The sequence below is a fragment of the Jatropha curcas genome, chromosome 5 (genome assembly GCF_041381405.1).
Source record: "Jatropha curcas cultivar XTBG-Jc1 chromosome 5, XTBG_Jcur_1.0, whole genome shotgun sequence".
In the NCBI taxonomy this organism is placed as follows: Eukaryota; Viridiplantae; Streptophyta; class Magnoliopsida; order Malpighiales; family Euphorbiaceae; genus Jatropha; species Jatropha curcas.
Window position 1 is genome coordinate 26785861 of NC_143155.1, and position 16831 is coordinate 26802691.

At 37.1% G+C, this 16831-nt stretch overlaps 3 protein-coding genes across 3 annotated transcripts; 2 read left to right on the top strand and 1 right to left on the bottom strand.

Moving 5' to 3' along the window:
- The first annotated feature begins 1394 nt into the window (after positions 1–1394).
- Positions 1395–5562, top strand: LOC105642604 (phospholipase A1 PLIP2, chloroplastic). The gene is made up of 5 exons (XM_012227482.4): positions 1395–2381; positions 3164–3661; positions 3909–3968; positions 4191–4607; positions 4697–5562. Exons 1-5 carry the CDS (start codon positions 1740–1742, stop codon positions 5276–5278), a joined length of 2199 nt encoding a protein of 732 aa, XP_012082872.1. The 5' UTR covers positions 1395–1739; the 3' UTR covers positions 5279–5562.
- Positions 5563–7333: 1771 nt separating this feature from the next.
- On the bottom strand, positions 7334–9477 carry LOC105642605 (Late embryogenesis abundant protein (LEA) family protein). Its single transcript, XM_012227483.4, has 3 exons — positions 9199–9477; positions 8341–8560; positions 7334–7712 (listed from the first exon to the last, which is right to left on the bottom strand). Exons 1-3 carry the CDS (start codon positions 9390–9392, stop codon positions 7497–7499), a joined length of 630 nt encoding a protein of 209 aa, XP_012082873.1. The 5' UTR covers positions 9393–9477; the 3' UTR covers positions 7334–7496.
- A 1267-nt stretch (positions 9478–10744) lies between these two features.
- Positions 10745–16831, top strand: LOC105642606 (transcription coactivator). Its single transcript, XM_012227484.4, has 10 exons — positions 10745–11049; positions 11186–11275; positions 11393–11497; positions 11753–11854; positions 11961–12045; positions 12704–12773; positions 12872–12916; positions 13204–15462; positions 15693–15909; positions 16029–16831. The coding sequence occupies exons 1-10, from the start codon at positions 10966–10968 to the stop codon at positions 16602–16604; spliced, it is 3633 nt and encodes a 1210-aa protein (XP_012082874.1). The 5' UTR covers positions 10745–10965; the 3' UTR covers positions 16605–16831.

Genomic DNA, 16831 nt, shown 5'->3' on the forward strand with positions numbered 1-16831 from the left:
TTTATACTAAAAATAAGAAGTGTGAATTTCAATCTTCATACAGTAGATTTTATAACACGTGTAATATTCAAGGACTCAAGCAATATAAGTAGCATAATTTAAAAATTAAAACCAAGTAAAGACCAAGTCTTTAATGGAAACAGCTACAGCCCAACTAAGCCTCTGGAGTGCATTGCATCCGTAGTTGAAAAATGAGGCCATTCTTATGGTCCAACCCAACTTCCAACCACCTTATACACATAATTAGCAATCATAAAATTAGGCATGGGCTCTTTTTTTCTTTCCTTTTTTTTTTTTTTTTTTTTTTGACATCATGCATTATGCATAGTAATCCCTCTTTGTCTTTCTTCATTTTATAACTGAAAGTCATGCATTATGCATTTTTCAAAAAAAAAAAATATATATATATAAGCTATTAACTTTAGAAGATTTAACTACAAAATTGATAACACCTTTATATGAAAAATTTAGTTATTCCTTTCCCAATCTCAGGGAAAACAAACAAACCAACCAATACCTTTTAAAGAAAAAAGAAAATAATAATAAAAAAAAAAACCCAACAAAATGGGATAGGCAAAGAAACACAGGTGGCGCAAGTGGAGGGCAGGTGTAAAATACTTATTATATGGAGACGTGTGAAGCCACATTTGTGGAACCGGAAGGAACTCTTGTGTGTCTGCAGTTATGGTATTACTTGTTTTTCTCTCTCTTTTTTTCTGCCAAAGGGATTAGTTTCGTGGTAAGCAAGTATTTTCCGGTAATTCCATAATACTGTTAGATAATATCACATTGCTCCGATGAGTTGAGATCACTATTCAATAAAAATAAAATATGTATTGAAAATGTAAAAATAGAGATAAAAAGAGCACGAGCATAAAATCATTAAATTTTTTATTTTAATTCACATATCTCACTTTTTATTATTTTTATTTTAATCAGATTATCATTTTACATATCCACCGTATAATTTCCCGTATATCTACGGAAGGTGCCCGAAAATAGAGATCTTTAAGGCCACGTCACTCACTCGCTGTGCCGTGTTACGCAATTTGCAGTTCGCTCATCTGCATCCTCTGACGTGGCAATCCAGAAAGATATCCCGTAGCTATTCTAACTCAGATTGAGTCGTGGGTCCAAATTAACAGACGCGCTTTCCAACCTGACCAGAGCTACTGTAGTCTAAAACACGTTCCTGACACAGAGCATCAAATCAACCAGCCCATGTGCGCGAACCTTGAACATGTACGCACAACACTTGATCGACTTCAAAACGATACCGTTACAGCAAAGCTAAATCACTAATCAGGGCCCATCTTCAAGCCGGGGTCCACCTGAGATGGCCCAACTTTAGGTTCAAACAGAAAATTCGGGAAAAGATTGAAAATAAATTCGATTGTTTTTTCGGTTGATAAAATTGGTTAAAAAGGGTGTGTTGAGGTTGGTGATCAGTTTTAGTTTATAAACGCATTCTAACACCTTTCTTGCTCATCTTTGTATCTATCACTAGGATTTTCTTTGAGCAAGAACAAGAAACAAGGACGAGGAATAAGACGACAAGGTGAAAATTCAAAGATTGTGGGTGCACGTAAACGCCTTAAACCTCGGTGCTGCACGCTAGTCTTTATTTTAATAGCCTTCGACTCGTTCTCCGATTCGCCATAGGCACATATATATAAAGATCAAGGAAGCAAACAACAAAAAGAAACATCAGAGAATTGTTGTCAAGTTTTTTCACAGAAATGGATAGTATTTATTTAAAAACAGGAATACACGGTATAGCTCCGTCGATCTCCGTTACAGGGGGTCTGGAGGCCCGTGTAAACGCATCGCAGGTGAGTGCGGTGGGGCGGGAGAAATCGACTGTGGCTGCAGCGCCGCCTCAGAAAGCGGCTTCGAGGTTTTCGTTTAGATACCCTTTACAGTCTTTGTGGCCTGGAGGAGGTCAAAATAAGAGGTATAATGGGATGGCCATAGACGAAGCCGTCTTAGTCGATAATGGAGAGACGATAAGCGGTACTAAGGAAGAATCCGAGAGTAGAACAATGGGCTCATCTGAGGGGCAAAATGGTAACTGGGTTTTGAAGATTTTGCATGTCAATTCTCTATGGAAGGAGGAGGAGGAGGAGGGACAGAGGAGCAGTGATGGTGGAGAGTCGAACAAAGAAGGTGATGTTGAGATGGTGAATGGTACCGCAACTAACGAGGAGGAACAGGACGAGAAGTGCGATGTGTGTAGAGTTAAGGATGATGACGAAAAAGAAATTGAATTTGATAGAGATTCGTTTTCAAGGTTGTTACGGAAGGCTTCATTAGCTGAAGCGAAGCTCTATGCACAAATGTCGTATCTTGGAAACTTGGCTTATTGCATACCCAAAATGAAGGTACTAACAATTGCTCGTTTGTTCTCTTTCTTTCTTTTATCAAGTTTATTTTTCTTTGATTTTCTTTTTACTCTATGCTGTTTCTGGCTAAAATTAAAATGGGTACATTTTGGTAATTAAGAAGGGATTAGGGAGGTTTTGGATTTTATTCATGGGTTTTTGGGATAATGGATCCTGCTATCTCTGGGAAGATTTTGTCCCTCTTGCTTAGGTCATGATTAGATCAAGGTTCATTTGAGTGTTATAGGTTGAATCATGTAGCTGAGTTGAATTTAGTTAAGTAGACTGAATCATACAGCTTGGACATTGAGATCTTCAAGTTCTCTCTCTCTCTCTCTCTCTCTCTCTCTTTTGTTCTCTCTCTCTCTTTTTTTTCCGTTCTCTGCTCCCATGGAAGGAACTAGTGGGAAAATTTATGGTTTGGGATCATTCATATCCGAACATGAATGCATTTACATTCTCTAATTTGTGAATCTTTTATATCCTTTGGCTTATCTGCTAACAATGTACCAAGTAATAGTATTCACATTAGGCAGGTTTTTGGTTGGTCTGCAAATTTTGATTGAATTGTTCACAGATGTTTCTGTTATAATTTTCCAACATCCTGATTGTGTCGTTGGGCATGGAAAGAACTTAGGATTATATTCAATGAATTTGTTACTTATATCAATTTTTTTATTCTATGTTGTCTGTTTTCCTGATTTTAAAATTTGTCAGTTTTAATTGCAGTCTATTCTAAATGACTTAAGGTTGATGAACTTTTCTGCTTTGGATGAATTCAGGCAGGAAATCTCTTAAAATATCGTGGCCTCCAGTTTGTGACTTCATCAATAGATAAAAGAGAATTGGCAACAAAAGCAGAAAAAATTCAGGCGTCAGCTGATGATCAAGAAGCCAAGGAAGGGCTCTCAAAGGAGGTAGAGGGCATGGAGCGGAAAAATAATAGGCATAGCATAAGTGCATCTACTGCTTATCAGATAGCTGCCTCTGCTGCTTCTTATCTGCATTCTCATACAAAAAGCATACTTCCATTCAAATCCTCAAAAGTAGAGGCTGATAAGGATTCAGCTGAAGGAGATCATGGAGGCAATCAAAGTGTGAATGTGATGAATTCAGAGGTGGCTTCTCTAATGGCGACCACTGACTCTGTCACAGCTGTGGTTGCAGCAAAGGAAGAAGTAAAGCAGGCAGTTGCAGACGATTTGAGTTCAACACGTTCCTCGCCTTGTGAATGGTTTATATGTGATGACGACCAGGATACAAGATTCTTCGTGATTCAGGTAAGCTGTTGATTAATTTTGGGAAGAATTGAATTTCTTGTTTGGAATGAGGCAATTGGCCATTGGCATGTAATCTCCATATAATCAGATTGGTGCACTTTGGATATGACGTACTGGATATGTTAGATATGCAAAAACTGAAACTTACTATTTTTGAATGGAAAACTGAATCATATTTTATTGTTTATTGCGGTTATCTCATGTACATAAGGTCATTCTTAGTTGGTGTCTTGTTTCTGTTGTATAGGGATCTGAGTCGCTGGCATCTTGGCAAGCAAATCTACTTTTCGAGCCTGTTCAATTTGAGGTAAATTCATTTTGAAGTAGACAAATTCTAGTTCATCTTTTCTGAAGTATCTGCTAAGGAGTTCAGAAATGTGATGTATTATTACAAAATGTTCAATGATGACTTCACATAGAATTATCATGTGAAAGATTGAATAAAAACCATATTCTGTGTACAATTAATTCAACTGAAGATTTAAATACATGATGCCATAATGTAATTATTATTGTCTTCTCGTTACAGGGACTGGATGTGCTTGTGCACAGAGGTATTTATGAGGCTGCAAAAGGTATATATGAACAGATGTTGCCTGAAGTACGTGCTCATCTGAAGTCTTGTGGCAGACGTGCAACCTTCCGTTTCACAGGGCATTCTCTTGGTGGGAGCTTGTCTCTGCTTTTAAATCTCATGTTGCTGATAAGAGGGGAGGTGCCAGCTTCATCCTTGCTTCCTGTAATAACTTTTGGTGCACCGTCAATCATGTGCGGTGGTGACTATCTCCTTCGGAAGCTTCAGTTGCCCCGAAGCCATGTTCAGGCAATTACAATGCACAGAGATATTGTGCCACGAGCGTTCTCTTGCAATTATCCTAATCATGTTGCAGAGCTTCTGAAGGCTGTTAATGGGAGCTTCAGGAATCATCCTTGTCTTAATAACCAGGTAACTTTCCCTCTTAAATGAAACATGATCTTTTTTAGGAGTTTTCTCCATAAAATATCAACTATAATGTGCATGCCTTGTCACTGCAGAAGCTACTTTATGCTCCAATGGGGGAGCTTCTAATTCTGCAACCAGATGAGAAATTCTCTCCTCACCATCATCTCCTTCCATCAGGCTGTGGTCTATATTTTCTAAGCTGTCCGTTGTCTGACAGTAATGATTCAGAGAAGCTCCTCCAAGCTGCACAATCTGTGTTCTTAAACTCGCCGCACCCACTTGAAATTCTAAGTGATCGCTCAGCATATGGTTCTGAAGGAACCATTCAAAGGGATCATGATATGAATTCTTACTTAAAATCTGTGCGCAGTGTGATTCGCAAAGAGCTAAACCAACTAAGAAAAGCCAGAAGAGAGCATCGCCGCAAGTTCTGGTGGTCTCTACTGGCACCACATGGAATAAATGGTGTTGGAATCCTTGTAGAGAGGCCTTTGGTGTCAATCAAAATAGGCCAAAATCAATTCAATTTCTCTGCTGTCTTGCAGACAGGTAGGGAATCCTTGAAACGGTTCAGCAGACTTGTTGCATCACAACACATGCATTTGCTAGTGGTTTTGTTGTTCCCTGCAAGATTTTTACTCATGGGGGCATACAGTGTGATGAATTTCCGATGACTCGCCTGCTGATTAAGGTATTGTTGCATTTCTGTCATGGAATATTGTACAGGTCGCAGGCACATGGCCAGCAAGATCATTCTTTATTAGACAATTCTTTATTCGTTGCTTGAACAAAAAAATACAAAGGAAGTTTCAAATTATCTTTAGTCATACATAGAATTTGAGATGTTGAAACGTTATATTGAGGAAAACCATAAACCAATATTTGTTCACAGAAGTGAGATTACCGTTTGTAAAATTCTCAAATCTGATGGAAATACTGTTATGGGTAATGTTGCAAATGAGGATTTAAAGCTTTTGAATGATTTTAGTGTTAGGCTGTCAAATTACACCTACATTTGAAAGCGAGATTTGGCGTAGATGTCCTAAACACGAAATTAGGCTCATCTTCCATGTGATATTTGTAATTGTGGATGCTATTTACTCGACTGACAAATTATCTCAACCAGACTTAACGCTATTCGGAGCATCAAAATCAGTCATCAAAAATTCAGTTAAACTATACACATTAAGCAACTCTCTCTTTGAGAAAGGGACAATTCAAGGTCCAAAGAGAAAAGGGCAGGAAATTGAATTATAGATTAATTACAAAATAAAATATTCTTTTCACGTTAAGCACATGGACAGAAGACCAAATCGACAAGCCGCGAGGCTAAAAAGTCATGGTCCGCAAAAGGGTGCAACAAAATGGTCAGTTGGAGACAAACTGTGCATGTCCCTAGTCCAAAATGGCTCTTCTCTCTGTGCCTATCCATCCAACGAGGCATAGTCTGCGTGCTTTTTCGGTTGAGTCGTACGTAGTGTATTAGTGTTTTCGGTGTTTGAGTTGTGTCGTTTTCATTTCATGTCATTTTGTTGCTTCTTATGTTTTGCCATTTTGAAAGGCTTGAACTTTTGGGAGGGTGGACCACTAGAGGCCCGAACCAGGATAAAACGTCTTGATCAGTTGGTAAGTGCCATTAATAAGCCAAGCACATCGGATTGGAAAGTTGAAAAAAAGGAGGAAGATACCAAGTCATGAGATGATATTTATCAAGGGTTATGGCACACTTGTCGTGTTTAGTGACCACTAATTAGCAATGATTATAAATGCAAACAACATAGAATGACATGTTTGTCGATATTAAAGGATTTTTGGATTAACTCATTTATACAACTCATAAGTAATTCATTCCTAACAGTTTAGTTTTAACTCATTTATACAACTCATAATTAATTCATTCCTAACAATTTAGTGTAAGTATTTGATAACCTTCTTAATTAACCGCAGATAGAAGTTTCAATCTAATTCTATCAGCTATCTTTTGATATTTTTTTCATCTGATTCATAATTATATTATGTTTTTACTTCATTAACCGCATAAAAATAATTACTAATAATTTTTTTTTCCAAATTAAATGATCATTTTATTTATGATTATTTTAAAAAATATTTAAATGTACTAAAAAAAATTTAATTCTCGTGTTTTAAAAATTTTAAGCCAACACCATCGTTGGTTTAATCCGACCCGACGCCAACTTTATAGGCGACTGTTTTGACTATTTATAGTTGGATTGGACGATTCAGTTCAAAAAGCAACATTACTAAGGCCCACGAAGGAATGGACAAAGCAAATGAGCAATCAGCCCAGACCAAGATTTGGTGCATCCAAAACTAGCCCCTTACGACGAGGAACGATCTAGAGTTGGGTTACGTTGATTATACAGGCGGAAGCCATCTAAACTGAAGAGTTGTCAAAACTTAATGATATAGTTACTTTTGGGCCAATGTACAATGGGATTTAAAAATTGAAACACTCCAATTTTCATGCAACATAATTTCAAAACTAACTAATAGTTCTTAATCTCAGATTTCTACACTCACTCCGACATGTCATGCAGAAACATTAGTATGGTGTGTAGTTAGGAGATTGAAAACTGTAATGCAAGAAGTCCAAATATCCTGCCAGGAACAAGCAAGGGCATTCATATAATAAAACCAATCGAGATGCTTGTTCCAACGTATCAAACACCTACTAAATTTACATGGTAAAAGAACTAAATGGGGAAATGTACATGTAAATCTGTTTAACTTTTATTGCAAAGTATGTGAAACATTGTTTAGGATACATAGCTTGGCCAGAAAAAATCAGAAAATATCAACGAGAAAGTACTTAATGTCTATGTCTAATTCATTTAATCCATAGCAGGAAACAAGCTTCACCTCAAGTTCAAATTACAGATTTAGCTTACCTGCTAAGTACCACGAGTGCATGGCAAGACCACCAAAAGACATAATATTAGCAAGAGATGAAAAACCATGGATCATGCCAAATTTCTTGTTCATGGCAGCAAGCTTTGGATTAGTCTTTGCAGCTTCCTGGTTCTTTGACCACCCAACTTCAGTCCCGATGTTCTCCTCTCGCTCCACCTTGTGCCTTTGTCTCATCATCTAAACCGGGCAATCAAATCAAAATTCACAAGTTGAGAAAACTGAATAACACATGTAACTTATTAACAGCACAAGAGAAAACTGAAAACAACAAGAGAGTCACTGCATTTTTTTTCCAGAAATTGGAACAGTATCAAATTGAGAATTAATATTAGTTCAATTGAATGCCAGCAGTTATCTCTAACCAGTGGTTGGGTAGTCCTAGCAAAAGAAAAATGGTAGTTGAGAACACAAAACTGGAAAGGAAATTATATATTTGAACCATGATGTAATAATTAGGATCTTGCTTATCCAATTCAAAGATTGGACCATGATGCATCCAAATTTTTAATGTCTTGCAAAATAAGTCCAAAACTGCATAACTTTATTTATATTTTCCAACTGATATAAGGAAAGAAAATGAAAGTGTTAAGTGTTCATTTTCTATCTTCTACCTCAATTTCCTCAACACCCAAGCGAAGATAGGCAGAACTACAAAAACATTAATTAAATGGTACTGCAATTTTTAACATTCTACAAGCAATGGATGAATTGTAATAGGAACTGATTTCCAGTAACACACACTGATACTGCAGATGATATACATCTTTGAAACAAAATTTGGATTGAAAAGTTGCAAGAGTTATACCTCAATAGTCATGGGTGTAAAGACAAACAAGTTGGCAAGGTTGAAAGCCAAGGAGGAAAGCAAAAAGCCCAGCTGGTACTTCTCTGCAGTGGATGCAGATTTCCATGGGTGCAGGTAACCAAATGATCCCACTGATGTTGCACAACACACACCCACCAACCAAAAATATGCAGGAAACATCTTGCTTTGCAAATTACCAAACTGATGTCTAGGTAGGTTCCTGATTTCCATACAAAATTATTCTCTTTTACTAACCATTCTCAATAAATCAGACATAAAGCCTTTCATTACTTACTCAGGAAATGGAAGCAAAAAAGAAAATTCATCCTTCATAGTCAGGAACAAAAAGCGACCAAATCGACCTTTTGACTCAATTTGCTTACTGAACTTGTAATTCACGAGCAATTTGCCCAAAAGTCTTTAAATTTGTCCAAATTTTCAAGCAATTTGCCCAAATTCTCGAATGAATTTGGGCTTTTTAGAGCAAATTGACCGTGAATTATAAGTTCAGGGGTAAATGAGTCAAAAGCCCGATTGTGTAGCTCTTTGTTCCTGAATAACAAGTTCAAGAGGCAAATTGGACTTTATTTCGTTAAAAATCTATGCCTTCTAATATTTCATTTGAAGAAAACCAAACTAAAAATTTTAGTTTCAAATTTTTGCGGATTCTCCATATTCAAGTAACTCTACATAATAAGCTAACGATGTAACACTGAATTTCATATACACTTCCAAATCATGGGAATTTGACAGAATTGAGTTAGATATAACCGTTTGACTTGATTACAACCTAATATGGGTAAACAGAGTATGCGATAGGGGGTAGAAATCGATTATGATGAAAGAGATGGTACTTACTTGAACATTATGATGCCACCGATGAAGGTAACCCAAAGAGCCGCACCAAACGCCGTGGAAAAGCTGAGCAGGTGAGCCAGTTTCAAGTAAGTCGATAACTGACTAACGGATTTTGATCCAAATGTTTCTGGAGAAAATATCACTCCGATGGCTAAGAAAGCCACCGCAGCTAGAAATCGAGTTAACCAACCCATATCTCTCTTCCTCTCTCTGTCTCGTGGTGGATGAATACAGATACAGGCTCTTCAAATGTCAAGGAATAGGTAGGTACCTTTCTTTATGAATTTCTGAATAATGGTTTTTCTTTTTAATTTATATAATAAACCTTGATTAATTTTAATTAAAATTGGAGTTGATTAATTAGGTGATAATATTTTACTTTAGTAAACAAAAGACTGCCACGGAGACATCACGGGGCTGCCCTGGAACGATAATTAGAGAAATTTCTTTATTTTCTTTTATTTTTTTGTACTTTCTCGTATTGTGAGGTGATAAACTGTTTACGCTTAATTTGATTTATTAAAACTGAATTTAATAAAATTTATCAAATTAAATACAACTGTAGAAAGAGAGGTAAAAAATTTTAACTGCGACTAAGTTCTAAGTTGGAATAAACATTCCATACTAAAAAGATATGTATACCAATGGTCAAGGGAGAAAAAAAACTGAATGCCTTGAACAGTACTCAACCACCAAAGATAGAATTTCATTCGTGTGATAAATGAGGCCCGTTAGAAAAACAATACCACCCTAGCTGCCACGCTTCTTGGATGCTACTACTAAGCCATGCCCATTTAATGTATTGGCATAAAAAATTGAGGTTTCTAATGGGAAAAATACACTAAAAATTTAAAATTATAGATAAAATTTGTTTGAAAATACACCTTTTGTTTTTTTAATTAAGCATCGAGCAAGTTTGGAATAGGTTTTTAAAATATTTAATCAAATTTATATCAAAAAAAGACACTAAATTCTAAATTTTATATTATGCTAAAATGTATGAATTTTAAGTGTTAAAAGAACCATTATGCTAAAAATATTTTAAAATACTTTCTCAACATATTTGGATTCTAATGCAGTTTAAATATTCATTTTTCTTGATTTGAGAAAAACATTCAATAAAATACCGAGTAAATTTAAATAAATTTAATTTATTTGAAATGTAGAATTTTATTCAATTTAATAAAAAAATAAAATATACTACAAATTGTGATTGAAATTTTTTACTGTTTACTTTTTGGGCTGTTTCTAGCTGATGGCCTAAAAAAGAGAAAGGTCCATCGACTTCTTAAAAATATGGGCCCATTGTTCCAAAGAGCCGTCGGCCTTTGGTTCAGTGGTCGGATCCATCATTATCGTTTGTACTCGTTAAGTAAACGCCAATTTGGGCTCAAGATGAATCAAGTGCACGTTGCTCAAATTTGCGAACCGAGACTAAACACGTGTCCCTCACGTGGAGCCAGGTCATGCGACCGCGGACTGCAATGCAAATTTCTATCTCCCGCCAGGGCCCAAAATTAAATCCAAAACGACGTAAAATAATTCCCTCTCTCCTAATAGTTTCCACTCTCGACTCTTCCTTAACAAGTTTTAGGAAACAACACAACCTCCATTTTTCTATCTTTCAGTTCACATCCAAAAACACTCGTCTTCTCTTTCTTTCTCAGGTCCATGCCCTCCGCTCTTCTATTTCCACTTTCAAATTAAAATCTCTGTTCTTTTCACTTTCCCCTAATTTTATACTCTCTCCAAGGCGAATTCAATACAATGCTGGATTCCAATTCTCCCTCCAAAACGTTTCTGGGTGTCCGTTTCGTTCTCTTTGGTTTTGATTCCATCCACGAACGCCAGGTTCCTCTCTCTGTCTCTGTTTATATTTCTTTTTTGAGCGTTTTTATTTTGGATTTGTCAAATTGTAGCGGATTAATTGGTGCCGTTACTGATTACTAATTTACTACCGTTATTACCTTAATGCCACCAAGTGTAGGTTCGAGCCAAGCTCCTTAATGGCGGTGGAGTGGATGCTGGTCAATACAGCCAAAGTTGTTCCCACCTGATTGTGGATAAAATTGTTTATGTAAGTTATTATCAATGTTTTTCACTTCAATTTCGTCTAATTTTGTTCTCTTTTTGAATCGTACGAATCACGAAATGTAGGTTCATGTATTTTAATAAATGCTTTTATAATCTGTAGGATGATCCTCTATGTGTTGCAGCAAGAAATGATGGGAAGACTCTGGTCACAGCACTATGGGTTGACCATAGTTGTGATATTGGAATGGCAGTCGATGCTACTTCAGTGAGTTTCTTCTCTATTTGTAGTTTTTGTTTTTAATTTTTATTGTTTATAATTTCCTTGTAAGTACTGAAGGGCATATGCATCTCTTCCTACGAACAAAATCATTATTGGTGTCTGTTTAAGATTTGAGGTCCTTACTCTGCCTTGACTAAAACTATCAACAAAGGCGAATAGTTTCTGCTTCTAGAACTTTAGTTTGTCCTTCTAGTACTAAATGTGCATGGAGTTGGGCCCTTACTATTGTTTTTTGTGTAGATTATGTATAGACCTCCTAGAGATTTGAATGGAATTCCGGGTGCCAAACATTTAATTATGTGCTTAACTGGATACCAGAGACAAGATCGAGATGACATTATGGTATGCACACACTGCTCGTTTTTCTTCTTTTACTGTAGCTATTTAGGATGGATTCTTTCATGTGATTTGTGATGTTATAGCTGACTTTTTTGTTTTTCATTCCTAGACCATGGTTAGCCTGATGGGTGCACAGTTTTCTAAGCCATTGGTAGCAAACAAGGTTACTCATCTCATATGCTATAAATTTGAAGGTGCGGTTTTAATATTCTCATTGCCAGAACCTTGTTACAATCCATTAGGACTTGGGCTTTTAATTCATATTTTAAGTTCCTGCTCCTTTTTTATGCTCATTTTCCTTCATTTAATACTTAATTACACTCTATCAGTCAGTATAATCTTTCTTTTTCCTGTCAGTCACTTGTGGTGCGTATTGACATTTCATAGCTAAATTCACATACATGTAAGCTCATAGTCGCCTACTGAATTATCATGTTATCTTCTTATCATGGTAGATGGAAGCTAGTAGCTGAAAGTAGTCAAATACAACACCAAAAACCTGAATAATTCAAGAGCAAGTGTTTTTATAAACTAATCAATTAGTAAGACAAGCCATTCAAGGGTTGTTTCCTTAAAATGATGTCCTATGCAGTTTCTGTTTTTGCTTTATACATATTATCGGCCATTCTTTAGTTGGTCTTGCTGAAGTTTTTTTTTTTTTTTGGTTGCACGCATTTAAATTGATAAAGCAAAAATTATTTCATTAACTCTTTTTGTTCTTGAAATTTTTGCAATATTTGTTATTAAATAAAATGCTGAAGAACTTGGATCGTTCTATTTGTGTTCTTAACCCTTTATTATGTTACAAATCTTTTTTTTTTTTTTTAATCTCACCCATGCAACACTGTATAGGTGAGAAGTATGAGCTTGCCAGTAAACTGAAGAAAATAAAGCTTGTCAACCATCGTTGGTTAGAGGACTGGTAAGTTGGCCTTTTGTTCTGCTATGATTTGAAATAATTAGGTGTCTACTGTAAAGTATGGATTATTTCATAATGAACTTATTTTTTTCCTTCTGCAGCTTAAGGGATTGGGAGCTTCTTCCAGAAGATAATTATAACAAGAGGTGAGGTATCTGAATTTGTTGGATTAGTATTTGGGTTGCTGCAGTTGGGAAGAATTATCTGTTCTTTTTCTGGGTTGGGGGAATTGAATAACGAGACAGGCCTGAGTCACGACAAGTTATACATATATATCTTTGTGTGCGTGTATGAGTGAAGTCATGACAAATTATTTAATCAGGCACCATAATTTTCTTTTACTTGATCGCTTAGTTAATGATTCTATTAGATCTTTACATTTAACTCTAATAAGAACAGAAACAAATGCCTAAGTCTCACTGCCTGACTACAGTGGGTACGAGATGGAGATGATGGAAGCTGAAGCAAAGGATTCTGAGGAGGATGTGGAGGACATCACTGTGAAGCAATCAAGTCATCAAATCACATATAAGAGTCCCCATTTAAAAATCAGTACTCCCAAGCCTTGTCAACTGCCCAAATCAACTGGGGAACTGCCAAAAATGCCACAAATTTTAAGCGAGCCTGAAGGTCTGCCAAGTGCTGTGAATAAGGACATGCTATTAACTCCTGGCAGGAAGCATAGAATTGATACTGCAGTAGGTATTGATAATACTTGTGTTTCTGAGGTGTTGGCTTGCCAGGTTTCTGGTGCTTCCAATGATGCTATTTCTGTTGGGTTACCTGATCTACAAGACAGAACTCCAAAGTCTACAAAAGGGTGTAGCGATTTGGAATCTATACCTAGAAGTGCCAATAAGTCTAATTCTGATGCAAGGTTTATTGCTGTAAGTTATGTTAGGAAAACACCAAGGAAATCCCCACAGAAATCCTCATCATCAATTTTATCAGGAGAATTAGATACTAAAGGCTCTCCTAAAGTACAATTCAGTGAATCAATTTTGTCCGGAGAATTGGGCAATGTAAAAGGCTCTCCTAAATTACAGTTTGGCGAATCCATTAATATGCCTTCTAGCAAATTTGAATTTGCTGAGGAAGCAAGTGTGGCTGGAAGTCCATTAATTAGTTGCAACCAAGGATTGGAACCGGCATCTTTGGTAGATGGTCTGTCTAAGTTTAGTAAACACTCTCCCCTGGGTAGCGGCAAACATGATAACTCTATGGATGATATAGTTACTGTCAATGCTGCACAGGAGTTAAATGTTGATGCTTCATCAGGCAAATCATCAAAATTCAAAAAGAAACCATTCACAGAAGGTCTTTTGTTCCCTGAGAGCACAGCCCCAGAGCCTGAACAAAATGAGGGTGTGAAAGAAAAGACCCCACAAACATCCTTCATTGGATTGGGAAAGTCAAGTTTGTTTGACAAATCTGATGATAGAGATTTTGGGGTTGAAAAATCTGATCTTGTGGTTTCAGATGCTGTGCTGCCACAGCATCAGCAGCAAGATAAACAGGTTCCATCTTCCTTTGAAGGAAAATCAGAAACAGAGAAATGTCAGACGAGTGATAATTTGGAAGAGCTTCATGAAGGAAATAGGAACTTAGTTACCAAGCAAGGCAGGAAGAAGACGATTGCCAGGAAGACTTTGGGCTCCAGACCGAAATTGAATAGTACTGCAAACCAAAAAGGATCTATTTATTCAAATATAGTTTCTTTACAAAATGATCTCACAATTGTTCTGCCTGGAGAGAGGACAGATCATGAGAAACTGTACAGTGCCAATGAGCCTGAGACATCCCCAGACACTTTCAATGTTTCTGCAATAAACGAGGCGGATAAAAAAAATTGCACGAGGACTGGAGATAGTTTTGAGATTGAGACTAATTTTATGGATGATGAAACTGAGGCTTCAGAGGATAAGGCAGTTGATTTGTCACATAAAGCAGATAATGAGATGGAACTGAAACAAGAGGGGGCTCTGCATACAACAAATGATGCTGCTTCTGGCATGGAAGAAAGTGGAAAGGAAGAGAAGATTGCAGCTGATCAACTTCAGCAGAAAGATGAATCAACCTGTAAAGTAAATGGTTTGAAAGGCAAAGTAAGTAAAGGGAAAAGACAGCCATCAGGTAAGGCAAGGACCAAGACAAAGACTGTCCCTCCTGTCCCTGAACAAGCAAAAGCTACAGAAGATTTGCAAGGGAAAGATATTTGTAAGGGCAATGTAGAGGAGAAAGCTATTGAAAGAAAGAAAACCAAGCCATGTACGACCAGTAAAACTAAGAGCAGAAATGTAGATGGGAAGAAGTCGAAGAGCTCCATGGAAGTGGAGAAGGAGAACAAACCAATTGAAGGTGGAGGTCAAGATATAAATCAGCCCAGAGAGCCTCTTGGAAAAACAATGGTTAAATCTGATAAAGTGTCATTGAAGGTTAAGCAGAAGTCTTGGAAAAACAATCCTAATTGCACGCCAGTGAGAGAAGTTTCAAAACAAGTGAAAACTGAACCTGTATGGTTTATACTGAGCGGACATAAGTTACAGAGGAAAGAATTTCAGCAAGTTATTAGGCGATTGAAAGGAAAAGTCTGCAGAGATTCCCATCAGTGGTCATACCAAGCAACACACTTCATAACGCCAGATCCAATTCGTAGGACTGAGAAGTTTTTTGCTGCTGCAGCTTCTGGAAGGTACTGAATACCCTGAAAGACTATCAGAATTGGCCATGTTCCTGTTTAGCTTTTTTTAATTTCTGAAATTGCTTTGGGATTTTTAACCTAGCGTTGCTGGCATAAAAATAATGTAATGCCTTCTGTTTGTTCTGCTAAGCAGTTTGAAACGAGTCCCATCATTTATTAGTTAGTATATTGATCTTCAATTCAAATAGAGAGACTGACGAGTGATGATATATTGAATGCAGGTGGATTCTTAAGACCGATTATCTAACTGCTTGTAGTCAATCAGGAAAATTCTTGGATGAGGAACCATATGAATGGCATAAGAATGGCCTTAGTGAAGATGGCGCAATCAATTTAGAGGCTCCAAGAAAGTGGCGGCGTTTACGGGAGAAAACAGGTCATGGTGCATTCTATGGCATGCGTATTATCATTTATGGAGAATGCATCGCCCCGCCTTTGGTACGTTTTCTTTGCAAATGATATTTGGCTGCACTCCTTCTGTTGTCTAGAAAAGATTGTAGTAGTATACTCTTCCTCTGCATAATGTCTTTTTGATACACTTGTACCTCGATGAACAGGATACTCTGAAACGAGTAGTGAAGGCAGGCGATGGGACCATATTAGCAACTTCTCCTCCTTACACTCGATTCCTAAAATCTGGGGTTGACTACGCCGTTGTCAGCCCTGGAATGCCACGCGTTGATTTATGGGTGCAAGAATTTCTACAACATGAAATACCGTGCATTGTTGCTGATTACTTGGTAGAGTATGTCTGCAAGCCTGGGTATTCTCTGGAGAGACACGTACTATACAATACCCACGCTTGGGCAGAGAAATCATTTGAAAACCTGCTGAGCAGGGCGGAAGAGATTGTTGAAGATTTTACACCACCGTCAGATACTTGTAATAGTGATGATACAGCTTGTCAAGCTTGCGGATCGCGTGATAGAGGAGATGTTATGCTTATATGTGGCGATGAAAGTGGTTCTATAGGTTGTGGAATAGGTATGCATATGGACTGTTTTGACCCTCCTCTTGAAAACATTCCAGAGGAGGATTGGTTTTGTCCTAATTGTAGTGGAGGCAGTAACAGCAATAGTTCTGCTAAGAGGAGAAGAAAAGGGACTTCTTCGTTAAATACCAAGTATTTTTGATTCCTCGTCACCATTTTTATTACATCACTAGCCTAGTCGCAGACGTTTGGGTGTGGCCAAACATGTAGAATTTGTTGTACTTTGTCTTGGTCGAAAGTGGTAGTTTTTGTAAAAATTGCCTTCTAGAAACTTGTTAGTTTTGGTGTCTCGAACTTCTGTTCAGGCAATAACGCAAGTACATCTCTGAAATATAAACTCAGGACAGAAAGTGTCTTTCTCTTATTAAA